The sequence below is a fragment of the Diuraphis noxia genome, unplaced genomic scaffold (genome assembly GCF_037042655.1).
Source record: "Diuraphis noxia isolate RWA-SAM2 unplaced genomic scaffold, SU_Dnox_SAM2 contig0004, whole genome shotgun sequence".
NCBI classification, from domain to species: domain Eukaryota; kingdom Metazoa; phylum Arthropoda; class Insecta; order Hemiptera; family Aphididae; genus Diuraphis; species Diuraphis noxia.
The window spans coordinates 72,062,580-72,082,160 of NW_028301714.1; the positions used below are offsets into that span (position 1 = coordinate 72,062,580).

Genomic DNA, 19,581 nt, shown 5'->3' on the forward strand with positions numbered 1-19,581 from the left:
TTCAAACTTTATACGGATTATAATATATGGGTGTGTTGTCATTCAAACCCTCATAATCATTGTGAAAATCTCCAAAAACCACTTTTGAGTTTATATATGAGATGAACTTATATATCACCATTGTAAATTCATTTCTTTGACTGCAGTACTTACCTGTTTTGTTGACAGTAGTTTTATCAATTTCAAACTAGAAGTTGATTTAGTTTAGTACTTCCGCGATATCGCAGGAAATTAATTGACTCACGCAATACATATGATTCAAGGACCAATAAATATTATGATTTAATTTAATGGATTTTGGTTTTCAAAATAAACTTATTAAAATACTATTTTAATTTAAATATATAAATATAATTTTCGATAAATAGTCGTCGTTTGTGCTCCGTTAACATTGATTTTCTATTTGCCTTTCGTATTCACTTTGTCAGTTGTAATACATAGGTACCAACACATCCAGATGAAGTACCATATATTTACGGCGTTTACGTATATTAATGGGTTTGGTTTGTTAAATATATTTTTATATTTGTTCTCTTCTAAAACTGAAACAAAATTCAAAACATATTATTGAACTAACTGAAATATTACAAATATAGCATAGCCTATAATTATTGTTTTAGGATTTTAATTTGTCAATCACTCAAAATTGAATATTTTTGTTTATAAATAAATTACATCCAATCGTCCAAATGGTACTGCCTCTGCATTTCTATCCGTACAATTATTCTATTACCTACATCATCTTTATAATAATTACAAAAATATTTACAATCGTGTGAAATCTATATGACGACATACCTACTATATTATTTCCCCACTATAATAAATAGTTCTGACATACTCACATACTTTCCATTATTAATGAACATAATAAACTAACAACTGGTCAATTTTAACACTTTTTTAAAACAACTAGGCCAAACATTCATACCTAGCGGAAAAATCAATGATAAACATCTTGAATGTGGCAGCCGAACCAGCAACCATCGTGGACAATTTTTTTATATATTATGTCTTCCAAACTAATCAAAATTCTCTTCTTCTTTGGCCCAACTCAATAATCCTCGTTCTCAAGTAAACGCTCAGATTTCCTCTGCATCTTTATTTCCAAACTACCAAACAGCCTTTAGTACCTTTAAAGTTCTTTCTCTTAGGTCACCATTTACCATTTTAACCAGTTTGATATACCAACAATTTGAGAATTCAAACCACTACTAACAAACCAATATACATAGAACTTCAGTCTCTAGAAAACATTGCCAACACCGTGATCAAGTTATATAAATTAATAAAAACGGACGCTTAGAACTCCTAACATCAACATGTTCCTTCATTTTGCTTAAATTTTACTGCTCATATATTTCGTCACGTTTATTATAAAAAAACATCTTGCTATTACACACAAATATAAATGTAAAATGTCTAAAATTGTTCTTCATGTTTAATAACTATTACTTTTACTTATAAATCTTGTAAAATGTCTCTTAAGTATCACTTGATTTATTTAAGTCATAAAAAAACTGTAATCAATATCGGTTAGGTTTCATTTAAAATTCTTCTATTCAGTCATTCAAATTCAACGAAACGTTAAAAAATTATTTTCCTCTTTAATAATACACATGCATTCATATATATTTTAATATTTGATTCGGGGAGAAAAAAATATTATCTATCCCATTCCGTATATTAATATTTAGAATCAAATTGTTTTAGAATTTAGTGTTTATCGTGTTAATATGTAAAAATCGATACATATGTTAAACTTAAAAAAAACCCTTATTGTTTAAAAAAAAAAAGTAGTTTGGTAAATTAAATGAATTTAAAAAAAATATATCACTTGTCAATGAAACGCATTTACCATACATGCAAACTTTTATGTTAACATTATTTTATTTTAATACTTTCCGAGCGTAATATATTAATTACTGATTATTGATTATGAATTCAATTTGGATGAAACTCAATATTAATGGGCTTATAGTTTGTCAACTACATTTCATCCAATGAACTGAATGTTATATCCATAGTTCAGCGATCTCATCGGTTCTGTTTACATTTCAATAATCGAAAATATAATACTATGTTGAATACGTAATAATTTTTGCTCTTAAAAATTAATTTCTATACTGATTTTTTGTTAAATTCTACTGGACGAACTTTGCGTTTTGTTAAATTTGTTATGTCAAACTCTTCGACTAATAAGCTAGTTGTTACCTGCCACCACGCTACCGTCTCTGTCAAAAACGTACGTTTTTGCGAATGGCAGTTGCTCCTTGATGCAGCCACAATGGTCCTATTGTCATCACTTCGTAGACACCAGACGTGCTTCGCTCTCCTCTGAATATCTAAAATAAAAAGAAAATAATAATAATAAAAAACTATGTTTGAAACTCTAGTTTGAAAATGAATATGAATGAAAAAAAATAATAAGGAGAAGAAAATAATCGATTCCTCTTAATCCCAGTTTTAAACTTCAGATAAAAGTTTCTTCCGCTCTTCGTTTTACTCACCAAAGGCTTATTGAAATGCAGAGAAACAAAAAAATATATGGCCAGTTGGCAAAAACAATGGGGCCCGATGCAACCGAGATAGGGTAAAAGTATGGATCAGACGGTTCGGACTTCGCTTTCAACCCTCGCCAGAGTTTGGGAGTGGGAGAAAAAAAAATAACTCAATGTCATCATTAACATTTTTTGTGATTATTTTTTATTTTGCTTCCTCTCGATCTTAATCGAACCCACAACGTCCTATTGTTATCCAGAATCTTTTTAGAACACGTGACTTGATACTGCTGAATACTAAAATACTAGGCACTTAAAAAAAATACCAAATTTTATATCCCTGTACTGCCTTTTAAAATGAAAAAGATGCATTTTTATTTCTTTTGATAAGATATTAAAATATTATCAAAATAAATTAAAAGTACCTATTTATATATAATGTGATACTTAAAAAAAAAAATGTGTGTGTGTGTGTGTGTGTGTGTGTGTGTGTGTGTGTGTGTGTGTGTGTGTGTGTGTGTGTGTGTGTGTGTGTGTGTGTGTGTGTGTGTGTGTGTGTGTGTGTGTGTGTGTGTGTGTGTGTGTGTGTGTGTGTGTGTGTGTGTGTGTGTGTGTGTGTGTGTGTGTGTGTGTGTGTGTGTGTGTGTGTGTTAATAAAAAAATAGGTAGCATTATTTTTAATTTTCTCCTTATAATATTATACTTTATATTACGCAGTTTTGCTCAAAAAAGTATCAAATTGTTTTAAGCATTCCTTCTGATAATAAATCCAAGTCGTATGAATGAAAAGAACAGTTATGTATAAATAACAATTTTCTTTTAATTATTGATTTTGAGCCCGGTAACTATGGCCATCAGCTTTTTCGGAGGTTATGGTTGGGGTTAGTACGGTTGGTACGGTAGGTTGACAATACGTTTATATGTGGAACGGTTTTTGCGCTCCTAAGTACCCGGGTGGTCACCCATCCGGGAAACTAGTGGTGACGAGTGGTGCGTACTCTTAAATACGTTGCTTGAATGATTGAAGAAATCGCGCCACGCCAAGCCACAAATAACATTTTAAACAGAATTTATTTAGGTATACATAATAATTACAAATATTATATATATTCAGTGTGTCCCACGAGGTTTACCCATTGCTATATCTCCCGAAATAATGGAGATATCAAAATTCTGATACCTAATTCTTGTGACCTAACCTAACCCTGGGACAGGTGTAAGAATTAAATTTTTTTCATATTTTAATGTTTTGGTAAAAAAGTTTGAAAAATATATTTTTTTATTTAATTATTTTCAAAAATTCACTCTAGCCATTTTGTAGAGTTTGTTTTCTGAAAATAATGACATTTCAAAATTGTATTTTCATTGATTTCCTGATCTTTAATTTTTTTTTTTAGTTTCGAGAAAAATTGTGAATTATTTAACACCGTAGTGTTATCAAACATGTGACCCGCCGCGTCGCGTGCGTTCTCGTACGGCCGACCGAACACTTTCAGTATATTATCTAGTTATAATCATATTTTATTTCTTCAAAACTAGAAAAAAAAATTAAAAATCAGGGAAATAATAAAAATAAAATTTTGAAACGTCAATATTTTCAGAAAAATAAACTCTATAAAATGGCTATCATTCTTTTTTATTATTTTGGAAATATTTAAATATATTTTTTTAACTTTTTTACTAAAACATTTAAATACATTAAAATATAAAATAATCGTAGTTCTTATCCCTGTTAGTTTTATCACAAAACCAGGATTTCAATATCTCCATTATTTCGGGAGATATGGCAATGAATAAATTCTCGCGGGACACTATATATGTTTATAAGCTCACTTCTAAAAATACACCATTGATTCATAATTACATGATACAATTTGTATCTCTTCGACATACTATTATCACGATTCAATTATTATATTTTTAATCCAGTTATATTTATATTATAAACATTGTGTTTTATTACAGAATTTTTTTTTTTAATTATAAGATAAAGGTTTCAACATCTTGTGGTTATAATATAGCCTACAATTGTAACAAGCGTAAACAGGAATGTAGTATTCAGAGATATTTAAAATTCGCGGTTTAAATGAAAATAATAAAAAAATAATGTGTAAATTGCTTCTGTGTTGTCTTCGCCGAGAGCAAGTCGGAGGGATGTTGAGATGTATTTAAGTTTATCCGTGTTTCAACGTTTTGACTTCATCTCTTCCTTTTATGTAATTGATATACATGTATATTAACTTGGTATTGTCATGTCTAGGTTAAGTTGTCTGAAAATATGTTATAGAATTACTTATTAGTCTTTGTAAAATGTATTAAGACTAGGAACAGAAAAATGCTTTCATAAATATTTGTGGTTGGTTTTAGTTCTATAGTAAAACCAAATAACCAATTAGTATACCGTCGTCATGCAATCCAATCGGCCGTTTTATTTGAGTCTAACTATATAAGTTACTTAGAACATTTCTCGTGCGTATTACGACTGTTTTTTTTTTTTTTGGTATTTGGAAATATTTGATTAGCCATCATAGAACATATTATATGAAATTCTGTATAGTTAAAATAAATATATACAGTTGGGTACATAAAAGAGACCCGGCTTTGTTCAATTCTTATTTCTATCTATTTTTTTTTAAATTACAGGTGTCAGTTGTCATTTTTAATTATGTTTTATTTCTTAACAAAAAGCATTTTATTGATATATTATTTTTATTATTATTATTAATAGTATCGCTTTTTACATCAATACATTTTAATACACTTTACGGAAATCATAAATGCTTCACCTATTTATTATCAATTATTTTCAATTAATAATATCGTTGTATGTTTCTCAGTGTTATATTACACGCAATAAATTTAATATGTACTTAAATTACTACTATAACTAAATTTTAATTTATTTATAAATACAGTGCCTATATGATGAATTAATTTACTTGTTGGAATAGTTCAACACATAAAATAGACAAACATAAGTACAAATATTTTTTCGTGTATCAATTTTTTTTTAATAAAAAAAATTAATTTTCATTTGTAAGATGTATAATATAACTATGGTACTTTTGTTTTATCTGAAAATAGGTTGTTCGTTAAACAACGGTATTATTTACAATTAATTGTAATGAAACCAAAAACAATTTATTTAGGGTTTACAATTATTGTTTTACTCCTAATGAACATTCTTCAACCCCCCGTTAATGGTCGAAGTTAGCTCTTTAATGTTTAAAAGTTGGTGTCATTTATCTTAGTATTTTACAATGGTGAATGGCTGAATGAAAACAAGTAAAACTATTACCAATATAACTTTGTTTGCATTCTGCAGTCAGGTTTTTATGAAAGAATAAAAGAAAATACTGTTCATCAATACATAAAACATTATTTCGTTCCTATATTCTTTATATTATACCTAATATGTGTTCACTACATTATATTATGTCACTGGAGCATTAACGTAAAGTTATGTTATTATATATGAAAATTTCTAAATTTTGACGTACAGGCTAGTAAAAAGTTTTCATTGGAAAACTTTGCCTTTTCACAGATATTATGACTTCATTCCCATCATTTTTTTATTTTATTATATATGAAAAATGTAATTCAATCGATCTGCCTTTAACGTGCATAATACTATACAGCAGTAGCCTCGTATAATTTATAAGATTTTTCATGTAATTAATTAAATAATTATTTTGATAGCAAAACTTTACTTGAAACCTAATGTGCTTTTGGTATTTATTACTCGAAGTGTAATTAAATTAAATTGAATAAATATATAAAATACTAATGGAATTTACCCCCAGTTTGCTTGCTCTGCTTCTAACCCCTCTCTATTCAATCACAATAGGATATTTTGACTAAAACGCTTATTTATAATTTAATGCATATAACTGTAATTGTTTTTTTTTAACCATATTAAATATTTTTTTGTGTTCACTTATTCAAGTATAATGTATTTCTATTAACTAATTTATAAAATATCTGATACATTTTTATTTCCTAGGCAGATTACACAATATATCGTATTTACTTATTTCTATACACACACAAGTAGGTAAACCAAAAGTTTAAGGACATTATATTCACAATTAAAACTTAAGTTTGAAGGAATACTTCATATGTTTGATATCATAGTAAAAAATGTATTGGATATATATATATTTTTTTTTATTACTGAATATTTGAAAGGGCGTGCAATAGTTTTGTTTGTATATTATTTTTAAACTATTCTGAAATAAAATCACCTAGATTTTTAATCAATAAATTGTTTGATTTTTGATTATCGGACTAATAAATTGCGTGTCTTTAGAATCAAAATGTATGTTCAACATTTGTTCCATTGTTCCTTAACGAGAAAAGCGTTAAAAGTAAAAAAAAAATTGTATGTAAAAAAAATGCATGCTATTATATTAATATCTTATACTCGAAAGTATATATTTACACTCGTGATAGATGTGTGATATAAAATTATTATTTCCATCTGACAATATGTTATATGTCGTTGTGAATCAATCTTAAAATTCTTAAATACGAATATAATAAACGTTACGATCACATACTTCAACAAAAGCTGTTCGATTCTTAAAAATACATCCCTCCACGTCTCGCTAGTTACTCCACTGAAACTGAAGTAGGTACTTGAGCGCACAGATCTGTATCTGTTGAAATGTATTGTTACATTGTAAACATAACGAAAATTAATTAAACTGCTTTCATTCAATAACATTTCTAATCAATATTAAAATTTTACTTAGTTAGAATTTATACTACATTAATACTACATTGTAATAAATGTAATTAACATTTTTATATATCAAATATGAGTATCGTTTTAAAATATTTATACAAAATTAAAAAATATGACAGACTATATAAGCTAACAAATTGATTCTGTGACTCGATAAAATGAAATATAAACGTCTTTATATTGTAGATAAATCGTTTTACATTTTCGCAACTTAAATATTATTATTTATTGTTTATCCAAACAGTTAATATATTTTTAATTTATTAAATTAATTAATTATAATTTTTTTTGAATTTACGGTTTGTATTTTATATTTGTTTTTTTAACTTAGTATAATTACAATTGTAATTTTATCTTTATCAATTGTCATTTTCGTAACTGTTTAGTAAATATTTATTTTTAATTATCTATAAAATATTTTGTCGCGTATCAGTCGACTTCACTTCAAAATATGTTTTGATCCATCTTCACCAAAACTCATCTAAACAAAATATGACGAGTACAGTTTATAGATAAGAATTTCATCGTTATGACACGAGTTAATCAAAATATAAATTTCAAAAAAATGTATTAACTATATAATTGCGACCTTCTGTGTCTGTTCTCTCTTTTACAGAACTTTGTTATATTCCAATGCGATTTGATATCAATTGACCATTAAATTCAATTGGCAATAATACGATCGCAAAAACTCAGCATAAATCCAAAAGAGCAAAGTTACAAATTGTTTATAAACTATTTATATTTCATAATTAATAAACCATTTCGTTTAAATTTGAATGCTGCATTGAAATCAAATGACATAATTACAGTGAACCGTTAGCATCTATTTAATAAATGTACAAATTTTTATTGATGTAGTTTTAAGTTATTGTATGGAGTATGTTTTAATATCCTAATGCTCATATAGGTCCATGCAGATTAAGTATAGTTTATTGTGTGACCCAGGATAAGATGTTTAGAAAATCAGACAATTGGAGACGAGCGTGATATAAGGATTTTTTTGGTCAAGGGGGGAGGTAAAACGTACGGGTAAAAACGAAGGACACAGCCATGGCGAGATCTGCAGGGACCAAAGGCTGTCGTTTCTATTTCAATCAAATCTGTATAAATATACATTTGATGATGTTTACGGCTTTAACTTTGAAGGCCTGAGAATACAATTCTTACTTTTGTTGCTCCTATTGCTTCTACTTTCTTTTTCTTTTTTTTATATCGAATCGTCTGTGAAAGGATTGCCTACGCATTTTGCTCTTCCACTGAACCACCATTATTTATTTATACAACGTTATAGACTATGTACGATAAAATCGAGTAAAATATTATTACAATAAGAATGTACAAAATTACAGATATTATTGTTACAATAATTTACAAATGATGGTCGTTTTCAGCGTCTTTGAATTGATTTATCAGTGATTCGCGTGCCACAGTTAACTCTGCTGTTCCTCATTTTCTTTTATGCACATTAATAGAATAATGTACTGTTTTACCAATTCTCTTAGCTGGTATAACGTCATCGGCCACTGTCATCTCTAGTAACATGCTTATTTTCGCCCATCAATCGTATCTGAAGAACGTATGTTCTGCGTTGTCCAACTGGTCCCCAGATATCGAACAATCCGGTTTCGTCACCCACGCAAATATTTGAAGGTAGGCATGCAAGTAGCCGCTACCCATCAAGAACTGGGTGATATCATTAACCCAATATGGGTTATTACTAAAATCGCTCCAGTGGACAACATTCTATAGGCGTTAGCTACCCTTAAATCTATGGTGCACGGGGAGGAGGCGAGGAATAGCTGCATATTATGGTGGTAATATACTATAGTAGCATTATATTTATCCAACTATAACCTTCTTGTTCTATCACGGAATCGCCGACCTGCTATTATACCTACTTTGTTATTGCTATAATTACTACTAATATACTACTAGACAACTACTTATTAAAACTGCGTAATGACGTAGATAATACAGTGGAAAACTGGAAAAGTTGTGAGGAAAATCGGGCTAGGAAGCCGTTGATTCGCAAATGAACGGGTATATCTTGGAATGTAAGCAGCTTAATTAAAACTACTACCAGGAAAATAACATAAACTATATGGATGTTGGATAGGTAATTTTAATGGGTTTCACAGTTCAGTAATCTTCACCAAACTCCTTTCAAAAAGTTATCCATACTCTCTCTCAAAAACATACGTATTCATATATACACATACGCATATATTATGTACATATTATATTATTTTAGCCCAACTCCGTCGACGAGTCGTCTTGATCGTACCCAATAATTTAATATTGTTATCCGGTCCACGTGATGCTTTGTGTGTGTGTGGGGGGGGGGGGGGTTTATATCTGATCATAATATTATTATAGGCTTGCGTAATGGTTTATCGACGGATCTAACGAAAATTTCGATTTTATTATCTCGTCATCTTTGCATTTGACACACATTCACGGAAATCCAATCCACGCGCAGTATAACTATAGTTTAAGTAACTGCCGTCGTCAGCAGAACTATTAATTAATATTGAAATCAGTAATTAGTTTCTATACACTTTTAATAATTGTTATTCATAACAATATTAAAGTGTACAATCAAGAGATAGGCAAAAAATCGGATGTAATACATTACAAACAACCCACACTATACAATACAATAGGTACGGCTCAACGGATTTATAATATTAGTGGCATGTTCATTTTTGACTCGATATCGATTCGAAACAAAACATGAGTAGATTATTTTACAGTGGTTTATGGTAACAAGATACACATAATATGAACACGTAAACATAGGTATATAATATATAAATATACACCTAGTAAAGAACTAAACATGTGATCTCCTTTTACCTTGTTATTATGGCACTTTTTATCTCTTTATAAAATACGTTTTTTCATTGTTGTAGAACTTGTTAGAACAACGGATTTAGATTTGAAATACCAACGAAAAAGATAAACGTCTGTGTTTGATGTTTTCGATTCGAATGAATATCAAATAAACCGTTTTTTAAACCGGGAGATAGAAATTGTTGTTTGTTATTATTTTAAAATCCCTTTTAAAGTCTGATAAAATATTTAAAAACATTATTTTCCCGTATGTTGCAAATTTTGCGTAAATCTAGTTTCTCGAACGTTGAAATTATTACATAATATAATAGTAATGTATATAAAATATAAATCATACAATTATGTGTCATTATAAAAAGGTGCAGCTACGAGTAACATTGATTCCGTGAAAATCGTGTGATATTTTATAGATGCGAGATAAGTATATGTTATAAAATATACAGATAAATTAATTATTAATAAGTTCTCCCATTTTTTTTTTTTTTAATTTCATTTTATGCAAATATACTTTATAAATATTATCGAGATCGCTGTTAAGCTTACAGATGTCAAAACAGACACCAAAAAAAATAAAATACATTACCTAAATTAATGATTTGAGTTGTAATAATTATATAACTTGTATATGTAAAAAATGATAATGACGTATGATATATTAATATACCTATATTTTGCTTTTTGAAATAAACGTTAGCCGAATGGCTAAGGTACTTAGGGCTTAGGTACTCGTGATGCAAAACAATAAAATATTCTTTTTTATACACGAAAGACTCGATATTTACTACTGTTACATGATAGTTTATGGATAGTGGTTGAAAATGGCGTACTAAACATTTATAAACCACGATGCACATAAAATATGTCAGTACCTATCCACTCTTTGTCCCTTTTATTATAATACACAACATATTATAATGTGGTTATTATGTGACCATAAATAAATAAATTTATATTTATTTTATTGATTAACATAATATATTCAACTATCCCACCCTCATAAAAAAAAAAAAAAAAATGTCCACCATTATGATGCCTAGGCGTCATAAAACATCGTCCACCGCGCTACTAGTGGTTGATAAGACTTTAAGGATAGTCGCTTATAAATCGTTACTCAACCGTAACTACCTAATTACTGTAATTGCTGCTACAATATAATATTGCTACCTAGATGTTGACTTTAAAAATAATAATTTGTGTTATTATTATAATATAAAAAATATAAATTATTAAAATTCTTGAAAACTTTTCCGCATGCATATAAATAACGTTTATTGTTCAGTTTGTATTGGTAGAAAAAAAATCATTGTTTCCATCTAAATTAATCATTATTTTATTCCTAATAAATCAAAACTAATAATATTGTCAAATCAAAATTAATTTGACTTCAGATGAACCATAAATAGTTGTAACAGACATTAAATGTGTACAGTTTGGCAATTGTGTTATATTGTGGACCAAATAATCTATTTGGAGATCTCCTCTTTGAACTGTATATTAACGTCGTAATATTGTAGAGAAATAATAATACTTTGATATAGAAAATACGATACAGAATAACATCATTATTTTCTACGACAATCCAATATCAATATCAGTCTGGTCAGTTTGTAAGCAAAGACCAAACCTGATTTAATATAATACAGAACATTTGTAAGCAGCTTAACAGTTCGGTAACAGGTTTTTCAAATCATTTTTTTGGATATGTCGCGGAAAAAAATAAAAACGAATTTACCTTGGTGGGTGTCGGATTTCCCTTGTCTTCAAAGTTCATACGAAACAGATACAGAGAGAAAGTTAAATTCTATTTATTTAAGCAGACACAAAACTATAGAATTGAAGAAGATGTGTTTTTTGAACTCGATGCATCAAAAGAAAAAAATAATGGTTTTTATTCTCACACCATTTCGATTTTTTATCGAAAATATATTGTTGTGGACACGCAATTTTTCCCAAACTATAACTGTTAAATCTTTGATGTTGAACGAAACCTTTAAAAACCGTACACGACATATCGGTATTTTTTATTTTTTAAATGGATTCGAGTTTTGCCGAGTCAATCGTTATGAGTGCACAATATGACCGGCAATATTATATTGAATTCATCTTTACGGATCGCATTTGGATTTTATTCAACACCTTTTTTTTTTTTTTTAATAGGTGCGTGTTTAGACAATAAACATGAAACACGAAACGGTGTGTTTTCAAAAATATAAAATTTACGCGGAGTGATTTTTCAAAAATCGATATGAAGGTTTCGAAAATATTTTATCGTAAATGGGTTGTATATATTTACTGAACGAAACCTTCTTGGAACGAATTATTTTCATTCTCTGAATCTTAATTTTGCCATGTTTGATTTATATTGGTTTATCTATCTACTCAAACCGTGATAAATGTATGGCGTAGTTACACGTAATATATTATATTTAAACAGTGTACAGAAGCCGTGAGTACATTATTATTTAAATGTGTTTCAGTTACCACGTACCAGGGAGAAGTGTTGCGGTTGACCAAGGTCAGCAGATCTGAGATGGGAGCTTACCTGTGCATTGGGTCAAACGGAGTGCCGCCGTCTGTTAGTAAACGCATCACGGTCAGCGTCCACTGTAAGTATATTTATATGGGCAGAGTAGTTGTTGTTTAGTTACGCATTACACTTTGGATGATCAGTTATTTATTATAACATCCGGAAATCATAACATTAAATATCCGTCGGGTAAATAAGGTGCAGTTTTCACGTCAACAATCAAAATAAAATATGTAGTTCTAACCTAATGGCCTATGTCGCTGAGGGTAGGTATATTTCGTTTGATAAAAAAATAAATTCTTCTTTTTATTATTTTACACACTCGATGCGATTATAGTGCTCGATAATAATATTATATCTTAAAGGCAGAAACTCGTTCGGTCAGGGGACAGATTTCACTTATGTTATCATACTCTGTAAAGCGCATTCCGTTTACGGACGATTATGACGCAACTACAGTGTAATGACTAGGGCTGGGATTTATATATAATTAAAATTGCCAAAATATGTAGTATAAAATAAAAAATATTTACCTATACGATTCTAAATAATTTTTGGACAATACAATTTATTGTTTTTTATGTCTAATCAATTTAATTTAAAAAATATAATGATTTGTGGTAAAAAATAAAAAAATACGTTGTTAAATTGAAATACAATTGATGTTTAATTAATTTAAAGTGAAACAATGACAAACTATATATTGTTTTAAATTTTCAAAACTAAATGTACGTTAGGTGAAGATGTTTTCATAACCACGTGAACATAAAGACTGGTAGTCTGATAGGCACTTTTGTAAATTCTAAATATATTTTGTCACATAATTGTTGAACATAAAGTATAATCTAAGATCATTAAGTTACGGTGTATTACTTACGGCAAGAAGTTTATGTTGCACAAATGTTCTTATAAAATCAGCTGATTTTACCTAAGATTCTGCAGTGCCATCTATCAGTTAATTTATAAAACCTTATAGTTTTATCATAGGTTTTATACTATCAATATTTGAATATTTGAATATTTTATATAAATATATTATATTATATTATAATTATTTGATATTCAAAAGATGCCGCCAAAAAGAATATAATTTCCATAAATCACAATTCATAATATCAATGTAGGACGTAGGTACTTATAGATAGTCGTGCTATTAATTCAGCTATAAATACTGATATTAGTGAATAAAAAAAAATAAGTAATAATTAATAATTATTAACTAATAACACAGTAATAACCACGGCTTTGAGTTTAGATTATCTTAGGTAATATTGTAATTTGTAATAATTAATAACTCTCATTTTTAAAAATATATTAAATATTGTTATCTATGTTGTTAACATAATAATTATTTGTCATTTGGTTAGTATATAAATCCGCTGGGAGCGCTCTATGATCTTAGGTATTTGGTAAGAACATTCACAACACATTTTTTCTCGTTTCGTTACGCAACCATACTATCTTAAACCGTGATTATTATACACTTACAATTTTCCGAGTACTATTATCGAAATATAAATGTAAAATATTACTAAACAACGGAAATTGTAAAAATATACGAAATATGTAAAAAAAAGCGAGAATTTTACAAAGTATGTAAAAATATGTCTTATTTTATTGCAAATTACGTGAAACGAATTTATCATTTGCAATAACTAATATAAGATGTTTTACTAAAAATATGTATTTACATACAAATCCCAGCCCTAGTAATGACTATAATACAACCATTCCCCCCCACCTCCACACACCACCAAAACAGGCGTATATACGGCGTGTACTTGTGAATCGGGAGACTTGAACGGAAACAAAAGAACAAAAAAAATATATATCCAAACCTATTTCGGAACATCCGTTCTAGGGACGTTGTATAATTTATAATATAATATACGAGTGCACGTGTACGGGTGCTTTCGATGCACTTCTCGTCCGATGGGTGGGCGAGCAAGACCGCTCGGGGACGTTGAATTAATGACGCGGACCGGCCACCGCAAGTCGCTTGTATATAATATATGTATACATACGCTATTTATTGTATGCACACACGCACAATCCGCCCACAGTCTTCGACGCGCGTACAATGCGTATTATAAGAAACCGCCCCCTACACAGTGATCGAGAATAAGAAGTCGGATGTTGTGCGGTGCAATTAGAAAGTTTATACGAGACCTCGTTAAGTATAATATGGACCCGCACCGCCGCTCGGATAATGGTGCGGGACAAAATTAAAACGAATACCCGTCGAGAGGGATTCGGATAATTTATTATTTCCTCATCGTCGTCGACGACTTACGAAAAATAGACTTATTGCGCCCGCGAATTTCGTCGCGTAACGGATGGGTCTCGATTTTTTCATCCTTCGTCGTCGTCGATGCAGTATCGCGAAGCGCGAGTAGTTTGGGTGGGCGATGAAGGTTGGACAGACTTTATGACGGCAGCAAATATAGAAAATATTACACGCGTTACGATATTAAATTATTAATACGACTGTTATCGTTGCTATTTATGGTTTCTAGTTTCTAGTCACACTGTTTCGGTAATAAATGTTTAATTACTTATATAAATTTATAATAGATTACTGTAAATTGTTGCATAGTCCCAAACTCACAACAGTATATTTTCTATCTAGACTCAAATATTGTATATCGTTTGATACATTTTGTATGCAAATAATTTGTAACATTGTTGTTTACTGATTTATTTTTAATATTATGTAATTTGAATAATAAGGATATCTATTAAGGTGGCCCAATACGTGAAGACCAACAGTCAATCGTCTACTGAATAACATTGGGAAATTTGTGGTTGTCGACAGTTAGTCACGACTAGTTTAAAGTTTTCGAATCCTAACAATTATCGATTATAAGTTATGTAGAATAGTTAAAGTGTATTTTAATTAAACATAAACATAGGTACCTACCCATTCCAATAATATTAACTGTACCTATAGTTTAATCAATTCGAGAATCGTCAAAAATGAAAAATATCAAATAATGTAATAATATTGTCAAATAATATTTTTAGTTATTAGAATTACATATTCAGTTTTCAGATTATTTCCAATTAACTTTTTAAGATTATAATCAATATTTTTATTTTATTGAAAAGAACAAAATATTAATAATAATGTACAATTTGTAAAATTGGTTCGTATAGCAATAATATATCATGGTAAATAACATGCAAATGATTGAAGTAGTACATTGTTAATTTTTATTTTTGGATAACTTCTTGATTATGTTACTTATAAGATAAAAAAAATTACGTTTTTAATTCAAATCTTTCATGTGAAAATTGTTGACTAAAAGATGTAATAATAATAATTATACCTACGCTAAAATTTGGAAACATTACTATTTTATTTTTTAAATTATTCATTATATTATGAAATATTATTTTTAATTAAAGTTTTCATAAAAAAATCCATTGAAATGTTCACATACCTAGTTTTTTGTTTTGTTTTGAAATTAAAATGTTTGAACTGTCTTTAGAAATAAGAACTATTCAAATAGTTTAAGAACGGTAGTTATAAATATTCACTTCAACGCCTACGCATAATACTAAGAAGCGGAAGAAAATATCTCACGAATGTTGTACAATACTTTAAATTATTAAAATAATTTATAATATTCATACAATAATTTGAGATTGTTCAAAGATAGTTATTGAAATATAGCTTATGCATGAGAAACTTTCTACTGGTTTCAAAAATGTATAACTGAATCGGGTCGGATTCAAATGGAAAATTCTTTAGTAGAGTAAGAACATTTTAGAAAAGCGTTAAAACTACGATCGGACTTCAAAATTGCGAATTGCGTCACACATCATTTAAAAAAGTTAATGTATCACTAAAATTGTTATTTATTTTTCTACTAATGTACCTATATGTAAGTCATTAAAACATAGGTTCAAACGCGATAAATTGACTTGGTTATCAAATATCTGTAATTACGTACGTGTTTAATATTTGTGTAATCAATTATATTTAGCTCATAGTTCTTAAAACGTGTTCATTTCAAACACGGATAATTATATTTTTTTCATTAATTAGATCAAAAATGTTATAAAATAAAATATATAACATTATATATTTAAATAAAAAAGTTTGCTTGATTTACCTCAGAAAGAAAGTTTTTGGTTGAGGCAAACGAGTTACAAAACTTGAACAAACACAGAGAGAATAATATAATTTTACATGCCGGCAGCATACATCAAATTTTTTTTTAATTCTACACCACACAATGAGTTAAATATATGTAATAAGATTGCTGCACGAATTCATTTAATTACGTAGTTATAACAGTATTTAATTGGTTATTATGTGTTTAATCACTATACTTTCTAATACTTTCTATACAACATAATATCTTATATTCTAATATATAAGTGCCTATTTAAATAATTATTCGACGAGTTTATTACAAAATATATATTTGAAAAATTACTATATGATTTAAAATTTAGCTATTGGTGATATAGTTAAAATATGAATTGTAAAAAAAAAAATTGTTATGATATTTATTACATTGTTTTATTAGATACTTAGTTTCCATAAAATAACATTTAATTGATTAATTATTCTTACTTGGACGACCTAAAAACCCATAGTCTAAATTTATACTTAAATCGACGAATATAAGATCTAGCTATTCCAACAGTTCAAAACGTCGCAAAAACCTTCTACAAACGCACACACTCCAAGTTCCACAGCCATCGTAATCCCCTGATTTCCGAACTATCTACCAACACTATTCCTGGTGACCCCAGAAGGCGTCTAAAACGTACCTGGTGTCGTGACCTACTAATCTAAAATTGTTTATACCTCTATCTCCCTTAATTTTGTAATCACACCCTCTCCTACTAGCAAACTAAAATCCTAGCCTAAAATCCTAACCTTAAGTGCCTCCAATGGGCGGTTTCTTATTTCCAGCCTCTCAAAAACCATATCACCTCCATCACATGCACTTATTGTAAAACAACATTTACAGATTGTGTATATTTAAATAAACGTTAAAAAAAAAAAAAAAAAAAAAAAAATCGACGAATACGGGTTGTATGTGTTAAAGATTAATAGTAATAATATAATATGTTCATAGTATTTGAACGGCGCATTGTATAGGTAATTTCGGTACACGGGTGAATAGGTGTCTCCATCAATGTGGATGATCCATGCTGTTGGTATGGGAATATTATTATTTAGTTACGAAAACAACGCGTGTAACAAAAAAAAACCGGTCAAGTGCGAGTTGGACTCGCGCACCGAGGGTTCCGTACAAACCTGTAGGTATATAAGTAAAAGTTTACCCATCACGACAATCGAGTCATAGTTATGGTATTTTTATTGCAAAATGAAATTTATAACATAAAAATATGGAAAGCTGGAGGATCATAAATACGCGTTCATGAGGAAAAGGATTAGAAGTTTAAAATTATTTGAAAAAAAAAATATGTGATCTAACTAAAAATTTAAGGTTTTCGGAATTTTTCTGTTATATGTGCGATAAAACATTGCTTCATGTCGAATTTCGAGATTCAAAATCGACTTGAAGTACCCTATAGGTTATGATTCCCTCGCAAGTAGTCACGAGTTTGAAAATATGCGGCTTAAATTGTTATTATTTCTTTCGATTGCGTTGACATAAAAGTTTGATTTTGTTACAGTTTAAAGGTATTATAGACTTAAGTATTTAATATGAATTTTAATTTAATACCTCAACGCGTTCATGAGATAAGGAGTAGTAACTTGAAATTTTCAAAATTGTCAAAAATATTTTTCAAAAATATTTTTTTTTTTTATATGATGAAACTAAAAATTTACGGTTTTCGTAATTTTTCCTATATCTGTACTATAAGACGTGACTTCGTACGAAACTTCAAGATTCTAAGTTCACAGGAAGTACCCTGTAGGTTTTGATTCCCGTGCGAGTTTCGAAAATTTGACAGACGGACGGACGATATGCGGCTTAAATTGTTATTATTTCTTTCGATTGCGTTGACATAAAAGTTTGATTTTGTTACAGTTTAAAGGTATTATAGACTTAAGTATTTAATATGAATTTTAATTTAATACCTCAACGCGTTCATGAGATAAGGAGTAGTAACTTGAAATTTTCAAAATTGTCAAAAATATTTTTCAAAAATATTTTTTTTTTTTATATGATGAAACTAAAAATTTACGGTTTTCGTAATTTTTCCTATATCTGTACTATAAGACGTGACTTCGTACGAAACTTCAAGATTCTAAGTTCACAGGAAGTACCCTGTAGGTTTTGATTCCCGTGCGAGTTTCGAAAATTTGACAGACGGACGGACGATATGCGGCTTAAATTGTTATTATTTCTTTCGATTGCGTTGACATAAAAGTTTGATTTTGTTACAGTTTAAAGGTATTATAGACTTAAGTATTTAATATGAATTTTAATTTAATACCTCAACGCGTTCATGAGATAAGGAGTAGTAACTTGAAATTTTCAAAATTGTCAAAAATATTTTTCAAAAATATTTTTTTTTTTTATATGATGAAACTAAAAATTTACGGTTTTCGTAATTTTTCCTATATCTGTACTATATGACGTGACTTCGTACGAAATTTCAAGATTCTAAGTTCACGGGAAGTACCCTGTAGGTTTTGATTCCCGTGCGAGTTTCGAAAATTTGCGGAAATTTGCGGCCTAAATGGCTGTATCTTTTGATTGCGTTGGCTTAGAAGGTTGATTTTTCTACAGCTTCCAGGGACAGTAGACCTGAGTATCATATACAAATTTCAGTTTGATACCTCCACGCGTTCCTGAGTAAAACGCTCTTGACAGACGGACGGACGGACGGACAACAAAGTGATGTTATAAGGGTTCCGTTTTTTTCTTTTGAAGTACGGAACCCTAAAAACATGAGCAAGTACATCATTGTGTTTATTATGGACGACAATTTTTTTTGTGTACGATGGAAATTAT

At 29.1% G+C, this 19,581-nt stretch overlaps 1 protein-coding gene across 3 annotated transcripts in view; it reads left to right on the forward strand.

Annotated features, from left to right (window-relative positions):
• LOC107165948 (lachesin-like) overlaps positions 1–19,581 on the forward strand; it is a 112,627-nt gene that overhangs the window by 73,475 nt on the left and 19,571 nt on the right. For all 3 annotated transcript variants that reach the window (XM_089226675.1, XM_089226674.1, XM_089226673.1), the window contains one exon: positions 12,582–12,710. In XM_089226675.1, coding sequence (XP_089082801.1) covers positions 12,582–12,710 — 129 coding nt within the window. The remainder of the gene's footprint in view (positions 1–12,581; positions 12,711–19,581) is intronic.